The 15,138-nt window shown below is 42.4% G+C and overlaps 1 protein-coding gene across 9 annotated transcripts in view; it reads right to left on the bottom strand.

The window, feature by feature from the left end:
• SHANK2 (SH3 and multiple ankyrin repeat domains 2) overlaps nucleotides 1-15,138 on the bottom strand; it is an 810,144-nt gene that overhangs the window by 348,292 nt on the left and 446,714 nt on the right. For all 9 annotated transcript variants that reach the window (XM_014517615.2, XM_025197122.1, XM_014517581.2 and 6 more), the window contains one exon: nucleotides 8,094-8,207. In XM_014517615.2, the coding sequence (XP_014373101.1) occupies nucleotides 8,094-8,207 (114 nt within the window). The remainder of the gene's footprint in view (nucleotides 1-8,093; nucleotides 8,208-15,138) is intronic.

Here is a 15,138-nt window from a genome sequence, read left to right as displayed (position 1 = left end):
TTCCTGCCTATGCAGGGGGTCAGACTCAATGATCTATTGAGGTCCCTTCCGACCCTAACATCTATGAATCTATGAAAGCTGGTGAAATTTCCCACAGCCCTACTACTGAATGGTCTTGATAGTAAAGAGACTGCCTGAGGTGTGAGCTTGCCTCTAGGAGGGAGATTTTATTTCAGCACACAAAGGACTACCTGCCCACTCTATTTTATTAAGTGCATAATATTTAATTGCAGCTTTTTTTCCCCATCTCTTTCTCTCATTTGTAGCATGCCAGTGACAAACTACTATTAAAGATGACTTTCCAAACTTAATAGAGAAAGGAGGCTACTTGAACAACTGTTCCTAGACTCGCATTTATAATAAAGTCTAAAAAAATCTGTTACTTTGCTGTTGGGTCAAAAACATGCTGAATTCTAGAGGCTCATTTAGGATACCATGTAGGTGTTTATTTTTCTAATGAACTAGTAGAAAAGCTTTGCAGAGCCCATAGTTTGAGTATTCACAGCTTATGCAAGTTCATTAAACTTCCTCTGCTGATGTCCCTTTAACAGTCCCAGCAGACAGAATTTAATTTGTAATCCTTTCACCATGGTTATTAATTTATTTTTTTCTGAATTGCTTTTGCACTTTTACTTCAGGGGAATTCTAACACTGTCTTCATATTTCCTTCTCAGGAAAGGAAATGAGAGATTGACCATATATGGAAATTAAGTCATTAACAGCTTCCCTGTTTCAGTAATCATACATCCTGGTTCTGAAGCATCACTGTATTTACTAACATCAAAATATTACACTGAGATTCACTGTACCATCACTTGTTCATTCATATACCTGGAGGGTTGGATTGAATACATAAAACCTACCTGTGAGCATAGAATATAATAGGACATTGTAGACAATTTTGTCTTTTATATTTATCAAATAATTTTTTATCCAAAAGTTAAAGAAAAAATATTTAATTAGCTACTGCCAACAACTTCAGCAGTGTTGCACCATATATTTTTAAAAAATCAAGTATCTGGCATGAAAGAAGACAGGATACCATATGAAATCTAAAGATGGGGATATGAAGAGATTGGCAACTTACAGAACAAAAGATGGGGAAAGACTTTCACATATATTAGGCCAGCAGTTCTCAACCTCCAGCCCATGAAGCCATGACATCTGGCCCACAGGGATCTCTGTGAGTCAGAAAATTTGGCAGCAGGGAGTTGGCCCAGCCAGATCCAGCATTGCCTGGGCCATTGCCTGTGCAGCAGGATCAGGGCTGGGCCTGTCCCCTGTATGTCCAGTTTGGGCTGGGCTGCTACCACTCCACTCCACTCTAGCCCCCTACCCCGCCCCCACTTTCCGTCTGGATTGGGAACAGGACCAAGCTGCTTATAAACCCCCATGTGTTTGGAGAGGGGCAACAGTGCACCACCCTCCCCTCCATCTGGATCAGAGCTGCTCCATCTTCCCACCCCATGCAGCTGGATTGGGAATGCTCTGCCTCACTCCCACCCCCAACCAGGGTGGAGAGATCAGGGTTGGAATATGCAAGCCCCTGCAGCCAGATCCAGCCCATGGAAGGACATGACACTGCCCACTGGTACAAGAGGCAAAAAAGTTGACCACTGCTGTAGTAGGCAATGAGATAAAATCAAAAGAGAGGTCTACCCCTGTTAACAGAATTCCATTAATAGAACCTTGATTTCTGCTGTGTACCTCTGATTCCACTATTACACATATATTTCTCCTATTTCTTTCTTTCTACTGACCTCCCGTTTGATTCTTAACTCATTGCCTTGTATGCATTAAAGTCTTTCCAAACCCTTCTCACTGAAGTCCTTCTTAATGGCCTAGTTGTTTGTTAATCTTCAAAATAACTGAATTTACCATTGCACATATGCATAGAGACAGACTTGTGCATGTTTAAATGCTTTGCAGCACTGAGGTCCCCCCCAAAAACCCTTTATACTACAGATTTGAGCATACACTGCCAAATTATTAGAAGACCTAAGCAATCACAACACCAGTTGAAGTCCATAGGATCTGCAGGCACTTAATGAGGATTCCAGATCTAATCAGGTCCACCAACTACTATCCCATGGTCTTCATCCACGTGGGAATGAATGATGTGGCCCAGAGTAGTCCAGGTTGGGTCATGAGTGACTACATGGCTCTGGGAGCCAGGCTTAGAGGTTTGGGGGCACAAGTGATCTGCTCATCTATCCTCCTGGTCAGCGGTCATGGCCAGCACCACAGTAACTGCATTGGCAAGGTCAACTCACAGCTTCAGAGTTGGTGCCATTGTGCAGGGTTTCGCTTCTTAGACCATGATCTGTACTTCCAGGATAGGGCCTTACTGGGATGTGATGGTCTACATCTTCAAAAGGTAAGAGTCTGTTCTCTTACAGGTTGGTGAACCTCCTATGTAGAGCTTTAAACTATGTTCATCGGGGGACAGGGATGTTGAAGACAGGGTGAAACCAGGAAAGGCAAGCCATGAACCATGTTCTGTAATAGACCAGGTAAGTACTAAGGGGCCCACTAGACATCAGGATAGGGGAGTACTAAGGGCACCTATCGGGGGGCTTAGGTGGCTCTACACTAATGATAGAAGTATAGGGAATAAGCAGGAGGAACTTGCACTCCTGCTTGTAGACAAAGATTTTGACCTAGTTGGGCTAACAGAAACCCGATGGGACTCTACCCATGATTGGGCAGTGGGCATTGAGGGCTACAGGCTAGGCAAGATAGATTGGGGAAAAAAGCAGGGGAGTGTTGCTCTATATGTTAAGGAACATTATACATTTTCTGTAATAAAGATGGGGACAGAAGAAAGGCAGATCAAAGCTGTCCTATGGGTCAGATTACAAGGGGGTACCAAAGAACTTGGTAGTGGGGGGGTCTACTACCCCCACATCAGGAGGAAGAGTTAGATCTAGAATTCTCAAGACAGCTCAAAAGCAGTACGCTCAAAGGAACTGGTTGTCATGGGTGACCTAAATGACCTGGACATCTGCTAGGAGGAGCAGTCAGCCAGGTCTGCCCGTTCACGTAGGTTCCTAACCTGCATACAGTACCTGCATCTAACACAGGAGGTATGCAGTCCCACTAGGGGAAACGCCTTACTTGACTTGGTGCTGGCCACAGGGGAGGACTTCGTGGGGGATCTGCAGGTACAAGGTAGCCTAGGAGATAGTGACCACCTGTTGATAGGCTTCACTATCCGGTAAAAGGTGGGAAAGATAACTAGTAGGGCAGAAGTGCTAGACTTCTGGAAGGCCAACTTTAACAAGCTCAGGAGATTAGTTAGAGTGGGACTGAGGGGTAATAGCATTGGTGAGTTGGGAGTCCAGGAAGGGTGGGAGTTCCTCAAGGGACTGATCCTGCAGGCACAGAGGGGCACCATCTCAGTACATATAAAGGGAAGCAAAAGAGCCAAGAAACCCTCTTGGCTGAGCAGGGAAATCCAGGAGAGCGTAGAGGGGAAAAGAGAGGCTTACAGGCTGTGGAAGCAGGGGGCAGCCACCAGGGAGGAGTATACTTGCTTGGCTCACACTTACAGGGAAGCAGTAAGGAAGGCCAAAGCAGAAATGGAACTCAGGCTGGCAACAAAGATTAAAGGTAACAAAAAGTCCTTCTTTAAGTACATAGGGAGCAAGAAGAAGGCACAGGGTAACATAGGGCCACTACAGGATGGACTAGGGCAACTCCTAACAGATAGGATGGACAAAGCTGAGTTCTTCAATGATTTCTTTGCATCTGTGTTCCTGGACACGGATACAAACACATCTCCCATTGACACTTTAGTCTGGTGTGAGAGAGATACCAATCCACCAGCGGTCAGTGCCGACCTAGTGAAGGGGCACTTGGAGGGGTTGGATGTATTCAAGTTGGCAGGCTCCGATGATCTTCACCCAAGGGTACTAAAGGAATTGGCCAGTGTCATAGCAAAACCACTGGCGCAACTGTTTGAGTGCTTCTGGCACTCAGGACAGGTCCCAGAGGACCGGAAAAGGGCTAATGTGGTCCCTATTTTCAAGAAGGGGAGGAAGGAGGACCTGGGTAATTATAGGCCGGTTAGCCGCACCTCTATTCGTGGCAAGACCTTAGAAAAAATCATTAAGGATCACATTTGTGGGGGGCCAGCGGGTAACACAATGCTAAGGGGGAAACCAGCATGTGTTTATAGCAGGCAGATCCTGCCTGACTAACCTGGTTTCTTTTTATGACCAGGTTACAAAGTGCTTAGATGCAAGAGCAGATGTTATTTACTTGGATTTTAAAAGGCTTTTGACACAGTGTCGCACCCAATTCTTATAAATAAACTAAGTAGCTGTGACGTGGATTTTTTTCACAGCCAGATGGGTGGAAAACAGGCTTATGGGGCACACCCAGAGAGTGGTGGCAGATCGGTCGGTCTCTACCTGGAGAGATGTGGGCAGTGGTGTCCCTCAAGGCTCTGTCCTTGAACATGTGCTGTTCAATATCTTCATCAGTGATTTGGATGAGGGTGTAGAAAGCACTCTGTTCAAATCTGCAGACAACACCAAACTATGGGGCATAGTAGACACACTAGAGGGTAGGGAGCGAATTCAGGTGGATTTGGACAGACTAAGGAAGTGGGCAGATCAGAATAGGATGCAATTTAACAAAGAGAAGTGCAAAGTGCTACACCTGAGGAGAAAGAATCACCAATACACCTATAAACTGGGAAGTACCATTCTGAGTACCACAGCAGCGGAAAAGGATCTTGGAGTCTTAGTTGAAGCAAAAATGAACGTGAGTCGCCAATGCGATGAGGTAATAAGTAAGGCTAACTGCACTCTGTCTTGCATTAGTAGGTGCATCCCGAGCAGGTCTAGGGAGGTGATACTTCCCCTCTATGTGGCATTGGTGAGGCCGCAGCTGGAGTACTATGTCCAGTTTTGGGTGCCACACTTCAAGAGGGATGCGGATAACCTGGAAAGGGTTCAGAGGAGGGATACTCATATGGTTGAGGGCCTGCAGGTAAGATCCTATGAAGACAGACTGAGGGACGTAAATCTCTTCAGCCTCTGCAAGAGAAGGCTGAGAGGTGACCTTGTGGCTGTCTACAAGCCCATCAGGTGGGGTCATCAGAGAATAGGGGACGCTGTTTATCACGGAGCCCCTCGGGTTTACTAGAAGTAACAGCCATAAACTGAAGGCAAGCAGATTTAGATGGTACATCAGGAAAAAATTCTTTACGTTGAGGGTTGCCACAATATGGAATGGACTTCCACAGGAGGTGATGCTTTCCCCTACCTCTGACATGTTTAAAAGGAGATTAGACAAATACCTGCCTGGGGTTACTTAACCCTCTTTCCTGCCCAGAGCAGGGGGTCAGACTTGATGATCTAATAGGTCCCTTCTGACCCTAGAAATCTATGTAATTTATTAAATCTATTAACATCATTGAAAATCATCATGCACTTAATTTTTGAGGAGCTTTCTCGCTAACATTTAATTACAGCTTACATTCTTTATATCTATACAAGAATCCCTACTGTGCATGAAGATTGCTACAGATATGTGGCAATGAGATTTGCATCCCATCCTTATCTATCTAAAACATTATCTATCTCTAGTTTGAACAACAAAAAACCCTTTGTATTCAAAACCTGCTGTAGGCGCCACTCGTTACTTTCTAATTAGAACATAAAGCTCCATGACTAAAAACTAATCAAACTGAGACAATATAATACTAATCTGAATTAATCCAGTCTTAAGGTTATCTGTCTTAATGAGTTGTATTTGGAACCTTTCAGCATGGAGAAGTTTCTGAAATGTGCTAAGAAGAGAGCAGTCGGCATATTCTGGAATTCCAAAAGCCTGTCTGCTAAGAACTTTTCAGATTCATCTGGAAGCATGAGCCACACTGACTTTCTACAGGGTCCTGATAGAGCCTATGTCCTGGTTGCTAGTTTTTATTAAAGATACTAGTCAGATGCAGACATAGAAAGTGGCCCACTGAGTGACATCTGTTCATTATATTGGTGTGAGGAAAAAATCTTTTTGAAGACTAATTAAGAGATTTAACACTTTGTTCTTCAGCTGCACTGTCATTTTGATCTTGCAGATAATCTTTATCATTAAATCTGATTTTTGGATGTGGGTGTAATGTAGAGATGGAAATGTTATTCACAGTAAATCATTACTCAACAATTAACACCAGTACTGGTATTCATAATACTTTTATTGCACTAGATCAATCTGAAGTCTTTCAGCCCAGTGGTTCTTCTGTAAGATCTTGAAAGCATCTTATGTATGGGTTATGTTCTTCTTTTCTTTCAAAAATATGAGTTCTTATTCATCTTTCTCAACATTTTTGAAAAGTAAAGATGCCCTAAAGATCCAACCAGTTACCCTTTCTGTTCAGGGAATTGGGAAACTTTTGTCTGGACATTAACTCTTATTCCTGAATCACCTCCCCATCTCCCTGCACCATACTCTATATAACAACACAAACAAATCCCATAAAAGCCTCCAGTTCCACAGTACTCCTGAATTCTTTGTTAGTCTTGCCCAGCATGTTCTCTTCACTTCTATCCTCTTATGAAGGATAGTCAGAGTGAAAGGCAGATTATGCACAGATAACCTATTCTCATTTTAGTAATATTGATATATTAGAATGACAAAGATATAATTGTAATGTCTTTATATCTTCATCAAGTTCTTAACACATTAATAGCTCATTTAGACCATTGTGTCATATCCTTTCCATACTTAGGACATCAACGCTCATAGTGTGAGCATTGTTATGGTTCATAACGACTTTTATTTAGAAGATATGTTCACTCTTTCTTTAAAATAGGCAAAGTAACTATGGTTCATTAGGCGATTCTTAAAGCACAATGACAAAGCCTGTTTATTTTTTATTCTTTTAGCTGCATCAGTGGTGGAATATCTGATAGCATAAAGACTAGTTAAATAAAATCACTTTTGTTTTACTTAATCACAACAGAACCAGTGCATACTAATAAAAAGTTCAGTTCCTCTGCCCTGGCTAACTGCAGCAGAAAAAAATCTTTATTTATTAACAAATCCAACACATCAAGTAACCAATTGAACATGTAAAGAGACATCCATTGCCCTAATACATGCATAAAGGCAGATATGTATCTTCCATCAGTGGTGCTCCCTTAACCCAAACCAAGGTAGACAGGAGTCTGGTGTTCTTTTCTTCCCGAAAAACACTTTTAAACACTTCATAGGATGCTGGATATTTCTAAGGTGCTTTCAAAAGAGAAGCACCATGTTTTTGAAGGATATAGAAGCTTTAGTAACAAAAGCATTACAATTCTGGCCCAGTCATGGGCCACAGAGGTCTGCCCACATAAAACTCATTGTACTAGGCTTAATTGTGTTCATTTTTCTGCCAAACATCAGAAAATAGAAAAATACAGGTTTTAATTTTCAGAAACATTAACCACCATCCAAAACCTGAACATCCCTAATTTTTAAGATTACTGTAATTAAAAATGTCATTTGCCCCTTATTTTCCAATTTATAAAAATCTCATTCTAGTTAGATCCTAAACTGTAGCCAGACTGGGCTTTTCAGTTCTATCATTGACCCCTTACAGACAACGGTGTAGGAAGAAGATCTTTTGATGCTAAATTATAGCTGCATCAAATACAATTCACTGAAGGGTGAACGCAGTATACAGAATAGTTTCATTATTACAAAGGGCAATTTAACACATTTAGTGACTGTCCCAATGTGGGAGATCAACGGTCAAATTTTCTTTAAGTGTTTATTCAACCAGTTAATGACTTTTTGTATACTGTTAGAAAAAAGCTACAACATAGTGCCTTACAAAATACCTAGAATATCCTCCCTATCTGCTCTAGCAGTAATTTACAGTACTTTATGAAAAAGATTGTTTGAACAATGTCCAGTACAGTTTGATCAATAAATACATCTTTATCCTTTCTTAATCCAGAATTTCAGTCTTATTTAATTCTCTTATTTCCAACATTGCACAATAAGTCTGTACAAATCTATTCGAACCTTGATTGCCTCAGTGCTTAGCCAGATACATTTTATTTGTCACTCTGCAAATTATTGTCAAATCTGCTTACCTGGTTTGCTTTCATTTGGTTTACACTGAACTTCCTCAACACAATCTGCAGGAAACCATCCAACATGTCCTCGGGTGCTGCCTTCCCAGAATCCACCTTCACCAATGCTTAACACTAAATGCAAAACAAAAAGACAAATGTTGAATTAGATTTTAAATACCAGATTATTTAGACAGTGAAATGTGTTGTTTGCCACTTCGATGAAAACGAACACAGCACAATATACTAAACTGGGCTTTTCAAGCATTAATCTTGAGGATGGAGAAGAGATCCCATTACGAGTTCCACATTTCATGTGCCCCACCAAAATCTGTTATGCTTCTGTGTTTTTGCAAAATAGATGTTATGAATGATTAATCTGTCTCAATAATGGGGAAGAATAAATAGGCTATTCTGACAGTGGGAGTGAAAGAGTTAATCAGTTATAAGATCTGGCGCTTGCTAAAACTAAGCTTCAATGTTTATTTATTTTTCTAATTACTTATAGATTGTATATACTTCCTAAGGAAAACACAACACTTGATTTAATGGCTAACTCCAGAGATTTGGAATCTAGGTCAAGTAATATGAATTTCATGGTTAGAACATACATCATAAACACTTGTATATCCCAAAGCTAGAATACTCAGTGGGAATGAATTCTAAAACATTCTGCTGGTTTTCACAGGGCAAGTAAATGGCAGAAAGGAGTGAATGACCTTTTAAGAGAAGAGAAAGGTTTACTTTGCATTGGTGTAAATCTTGAAACTGATCTTATGATTTAGCAAGGAGAGAGAACTGCAGAATAACAGTGTGAATATATTATTATTGCCAGACAATTAGGGATGAATAAAAATAATCAAAACAAACCTGAAATAATTTTTGCAAGTACCATATAAAGAAATCTTTTAGCAACTTAGACAACTCACTGTACATATGGTACTTTTTCTCTAATCCATAGGGCAGAAAGATAAGACAAGTTGTCTTACCTTGTACACATTTTAAGCAAAAAAACACCCCAAATCTCACATTTAAGACAGACAGCTCATTTGATCACATACCCATACTTAGGGGAAACAATGGGTCTTCAAAAGGATAGGTTCTAATTCTGATTATAGTTTAATTTTGCAGCACTGCAACTCTATTAATTTCAATGAAATTCAATTTGCACTTCATTTATATTGGTGAGAGACAAAACTCAGACCTATAAATGGCAGAAATTACAAAAGGGAAACTTCCTGTTAATATTTCTACATTGCAAACTGTTTTCCTACATTTAAAACAGTAATGCAACAATAAGTTTACATGTCTAGTAAAATAAAAATATTTCATAGGAAAAGGTTCTTAATCTCACTGAATGATTGAATAAAGGGCTGTCAGTGTCCTGCCACTACACGAGTTATTAAAATACACTTGAGAGATTCAGGGAAGAGGGCCATATGTCCCACTACTAACAAAGTTATAAAACTCCACAGTTGGTACCAATCTGACTGTGGGGTAAAATCCCTTTATGATCCCAAATGTAGAGACTGGTCTGACCCTGAGTAGAGGAGACCCTGAGTGGACCCTCTAATCAGGAATCTCTGGGTTTTAGTCTCAGCAGGAGCTTTAGCATATCCCAGCCAACATCCAACGATTCAGAGGACAGTAAAAAAAAAACCCGAACGCCCCTTGACACATCTGGCAACAGAAGGGGGAAAAATGTGTTCTTATTTCCAAGTGGCAACCAACAAAGCCCAAAAGCATAGGGAAAAACAAACACTTCCCACTCTGCTTTAAATTAAAGTTTGGTGAGCTTTAGTTCAAAGCTCCCTGTCACCGTTTTCCAGCATGGGGACACTGATACACGTGACGCTGGAGTCTACTGGAGTGCGGTAATTACCATGCTCCAGCATGCTCAATAAATTTGGTGGTGTGACAAGTGATGGCAATTACAGCTCCAGGAATTGTGACAGTAAACACTGACTTTGGTGACCCCACCACATTTCCATCCCTGAAGGGCAGATGACATGGCTCCATAGGCCAAGTCCAGCCTCTGAGCCATACCTGCCATACCTCTGATTTAGAGTTAGAACTGAATTTCAGTGCATGCTTTTCCTTGTACTTTTCAATTTTATTTGATATGTTGTGGGGATAAACATAACACATACCATGTCTATATTTAAAAGGAAGAAAATATTAAGAAATCAGACTTACATTTACATGTTACTAACCAAAGAAACTCAATATAAATTCAGTTAAACTGAGTAATTTATGCTGTTGTCATAAATAGTTACTGCATGGTATATGTATCAGGAACACAGGTCTTAAGACTATTTTCTTAGCCATATAAATTATATTTGCAATTCAAAAAAAGAGAAATATTAAATATTATGTGACCAGCTCAACAGTCAAAAGGCAGAAATTTGTCTTACTGGTTTTTTTATCCTTTAAAACCTGGGGGCAAATTCTGCTCCTAATTACCTTGATGTAAATCCAGAATAGCATCAGTGAATGCCTATCCCCATATCTGTATCAGTGTAACACACAGAATTTAGTTCATGATTTGTATTTTCCTACATATCTTTAACCTTCCTGTAAAAACTGTATACATGCCTCTAGATGTCTAAGAAGAAATGGACAACTTTCTTTATAAAGTTGGACAGAGGATATTGTATTTATTGCATGATTTGCAACAAGTTACTGTTACTATGGATCAATTTAATTTAAAAAGCTGGAATCTACTTCTTGATTCCATTTAGATAAAAGATATAATTAAATGTGTGACAGTGAAGGACTCTTGTTGCAAATAATTATTTTTGGTATGGATAATACTAAGCATGTAAATCTCAATCCTGATTTCATTTTACAGACTGACCAGAGAAAGGAGAACACAGACTGGCAAGCAATTGAAAGAGACTGCCTCCTTCCCCCAACATAGTATTTTATTAATGTAAGTCAGGGCTAGTGCTTTGATGCTCTAAACTATATAGCTCTTTCTGTCTCTGAATAGCATTTGAATTTTAGTTTGTTAGAAGAACAGCATTTGAATTTTAGTTTGTTAGAAGGCAGCTGAGTATTTCACATCCACAGAAACATTTGACATGTTCAAGGTAGTAACGGCTGTAAATGGATCTATTGCAATAGAGCACCTGCCTAAAGGTAGAGAGAAGACATGTTTTTTGTTCAGTACATATGTGAATTCAAGATGAAGAGTGAATATTACTCATCAAAATAGATTTCTGAGTTCTACTTTGGATCATCATTAAATGAATAATTAAGTGTTACCAATTTCTAATGATGTGGCAGGGCTATCTTAAGGAAATGTGGCAGGGCTGTCTTAAGGAGACCTGCTTGAAAATATAGTATTTGTGGAAAGAAGCTGGATTAGTAAGCTTGGTGTACTTGGAGACACCACCAGCCTTTATAAGTCTGAGTATCTGGGGTCAAGACTGGTTAAGAATAACAAAGTAAAAACAGATCACCTGGTTACTTTGGCTAGCTGCCACAGAAATCCCACACTACTGGGTGTGATGGACTCTGTTCAAGAGACTTTTGGTATTTAAACAGTTAGAGTGGCAGGCATACAAGTGGCAAATGATACAAATCTTTTTAAAAATTCATGAAAGTCAGAAAAGCCTCTTCACTCTTATTTTTCACTACAGTGAATTCCTTCTGAACTGCTCAGAAAAAAAAATTGTAAGGTTTAATTCTTTTCTGGTACAAACCGTACCACTTTGTTCATGCAAGGAACATTGGACTAAAATTATTTCCTGAATAAAACACTGTCAAGATGGATAATAATGAATTCCATGGCCTCTAAAAGGACACAAACCTTGGTAGGCACTGGGCAGCTCTCTGTGTGACAGATTAGAGGCTGATGCCTATCATCCCAACTCCTTAAGCAGGTGTGGATGGATGGAAGTAGGAGGCTACTTATCTTTGGTATTCCCCTGAAATAAGTGAGATCTCCTCTGCACTCCAATGTATGCCCAGGCACTTTGTGGTTTGGGAGCAAGATGCCTGGAATAGCTGCTTGAGTTAGGAGTTGGTGTGAATGGTGTGTGAATAGCTGGGCTGGTAATGGAAGGTACTGGGGCCAAGTTATAGGGGTGGATGGGCTGCTGGGGTGGACTAAAGATGGATGTCTGGGTGAGAGCTGGAAGGAAGTTAAAGTGATTATAAGTTAAGGAAAATAAGACCCAAGTGCTGCCCTGGGGCAGCTGCATGGTGAGTACCTGGTGTGTCTTCTCATTCCTCCACCTCTCCGAGGATACAGCCCTGATTTTTCCATCACTCTTAGAATCATAGAAAATTAGGGCTGGAAGGGACTTCAGGCAGTCAACTAGTCCAACCCCCTGCTGAAAGCAGGACCATCCCCAACTAGATCATCCCAGCCAAGGCTTTGTCTACCTGGGTCTTAACCCTCAAGAATGGAGATTTACTACCCTCCTAGTGAGAAAGTTTTTCCTAAAATCTAACCTAAACTTCCCTTGCTGCAACTTGAGACCATTGCTCCTTGTTCTGTCATCTGCCACTACTGAGAACAGTCTAGCTCCATCTTCTTTGTAACCACCCTTCAGGTAGTTGAAGGCAGGTATTAAACTCCCTCTTAGTCTTCTCTTCTCAAGACTAAATAAGTCCATTTCTCTCAACCTCTCCTCATAAGTAGGGACCTACTGAAATCTGCGGAAAAAAAAGAAAACTTACTGAAAATAAAATGCTGGCTCCCTCTGGGGAGACAGTAGTCCTCGTGGTGCTGCAGCTTGGCCATGCTGCCTGCTGAGGGGAAAGGGGAGAAGGGGGACTGCCCACACAAAGCTCTGTATCTGGGTCTAATAATAAACTTGCATCTCTGAGTACTGGGCATACAGGGAAACCTATAATTGGGGGATGATGATATACATTTTACAGTGTCTGGGGGACAGTAAACACAATTCCAGTTTTGCCAAATCTCATAACACAGAGTCTCAATCTTAATCTCTGCTCAAACCAACAGCTGTAACCTGCTTTGGGGGAGTGGACCCACTAATTCAATTCCTTTTCAATTCCCTGGTCTCCTAGGTAAGAGCAGCCAATCAAAGCTCCTGCAATCTAAGTTGCAGATAAGTTGCTCCCCAACTTTGACCCTCACTAAAGGGAGAGTAGTTTTAGACAAAGGAAAAAAGGAGCCCAGAACCTTGGGGCTGCCCTGCTCCATCCTTACCACTCACATGCCTCTGAACAAAGGGTCAGCCTATTCCAGTGGTTCTAAACCTTTTGGGATTTGGGCCACCCGCTGCTGGACTTGAGGCACTCCCTCATAACTTTTATGAACTGAGTGACGCCCAATTTCAAAAACTAATTTATGGAGTACAGCAGAGGTGATGAACTCATCCAGCCCTGCAGGCCAGATGAGTGACATGGGGCCAGTCTGCAGGCTGGACTGGACCCATAGATCCCTTCCCGTTCCTTCACTGCCTGCCTCCCCCAGCATATGTGATCCAGTGGCCACTCCAGCCAATCTGGGACCCATTCTGCATGTAGCATGGATCCCAGAGCAGGTGGAATGGGCACCCCATATAGCTCAGCCCAACAGGAGTGGCAGCTGCACTGCAAGTGGTGGACACCCTGGCCAGACTGCGCTGTGCTGCAGCAGGTCTGGGATAGTGCTGCATGTGGCACCTGCTCCAAGCAGCCCAGAACCTGAGCTGCACACAGTAATTTCGAGTGCTGCATATAGCACAGGTGCCACAATGGCTGTAGTGGGAGCAGTGTGCATCCCAGACAAGGTGCCATGTGTGCTGTAGTCCAGCACGGGCAACCACTACATGAAGTGTGACTGCTGCTCCAGCTGGACCACATGCAGTGTCCATTTACGCCACTCCAGGATCTGTGGTACACATACTGAGGGACCCAGACCAGCTGGAGTAGCTACTGGATCAGGTAGGTTGTGGGAGGTAGAAAAGGAAGAGGAGGGGCCTATAGGACTAATACAGCCCATAAACCAGGTCTGCATTGAACCCTGTGTGGGCCTGATTATACCCAGGGGCAGCACCAGAGGCTAGATGGTGGGACTTTGCATGCCATATGTTTGAAACCTCTGGATTACAGTGCTTGCTTCCTTGCAGAGGGGCCTGGCAGTGGGAATGGTAGGGACAAGCCTGAGTTTGCACATATCTGCTTAGTTTAGCTGCTTATCTCCTCACATCACACTCATCTCCTCGCACCTTGAAGCACACTTCAAATGAACTGTTAGCACCCCAGGGTGCCCTGGCAGCCTGGTTGAGAATCACTGGTCTATTCTGTGCCCCTATCCCCCAGTCTGCACCCTCCACTCTCTGTTGACAAACCATAAATGAGCAAAGTTGCACTGAGGGTCAAAGGGTATGTTAGCGTGTCTGTGCAGGGTACTGCCTGATTCCCTGGTTCTCGCCTGCCACGACTTCGATCTTATCAAAGAAATAAGGAGAGAAGAGATGTTGCAATGATTAGTACCCGCAGAAGGACCACGCTTGGTCTATTTTACATTCTAGGTGCTTTATTATTCTTTCTTTTACAGGGAACCAGGTGGGAGGTAGCAGCTCGTCAGAGTGGTTCCTGGGATCACCCCTGTGTTCCAAAGAGGATCCCTGGCACCTCAATTGGGACGGTAAGTGAGGAGGAGCATCTTGCCTGCTTGTAGCTGCGTCGAACAATCAGTCCCCACAGGGTCCCCTCCAAGTCCTCTGCCCTGCATAGGGTGTTGCCAGGCTTCCCCGTCTTATCCAGGTCCTTGCCCGCTCCCCATGATCAAAGAAAGTAAAAGAGAGAAGAAGGGTTTTCTTTGTTTCTCTCACGTCTGTGCTTTCTGCCGCTAATTACCTCATTAGCGGCTGGTTATAGGCGCTGCCCAGTCTCTTTTGCCATGCAGTGCCAGTGTGCGGGTTCAGGAGTTCGTCTGCAGCCAGGTCCCGAGATTTTGGCCCCCAGCATCCCTCTCCCCTCAGGTCTGGATGCTGTGCCGGGACTCTTCAGGGGTCTAGGCTGGTGACCCCTCACCCCCTTTGGCTTTTGGGTTGCCTCTCTGCTTCCCGGTGCTGAAACCGCGGCTTCTTCCCACTCCGCG

The sequence above is a fragment of the Alligator sinensis genome, unplaced genomic scaffold, assembly GCF_000455745.1.
Source record: "Alligator sinensis unplaced genomic scaffold, ASM45574v1 scaffold442_1, whole genome shotgun sequence".
NCBI classification, from domain to species: domain Eukaryota; kingdom Metazoa; phylum Chordata; order Crocodylia; family Alligatoridae; genus Alligator; species Alligator sinensis.
Note: the sequence above shows the minus strand (reverse complement) of the source record. Positions and strands in the feature narration are given on the sequence as shown.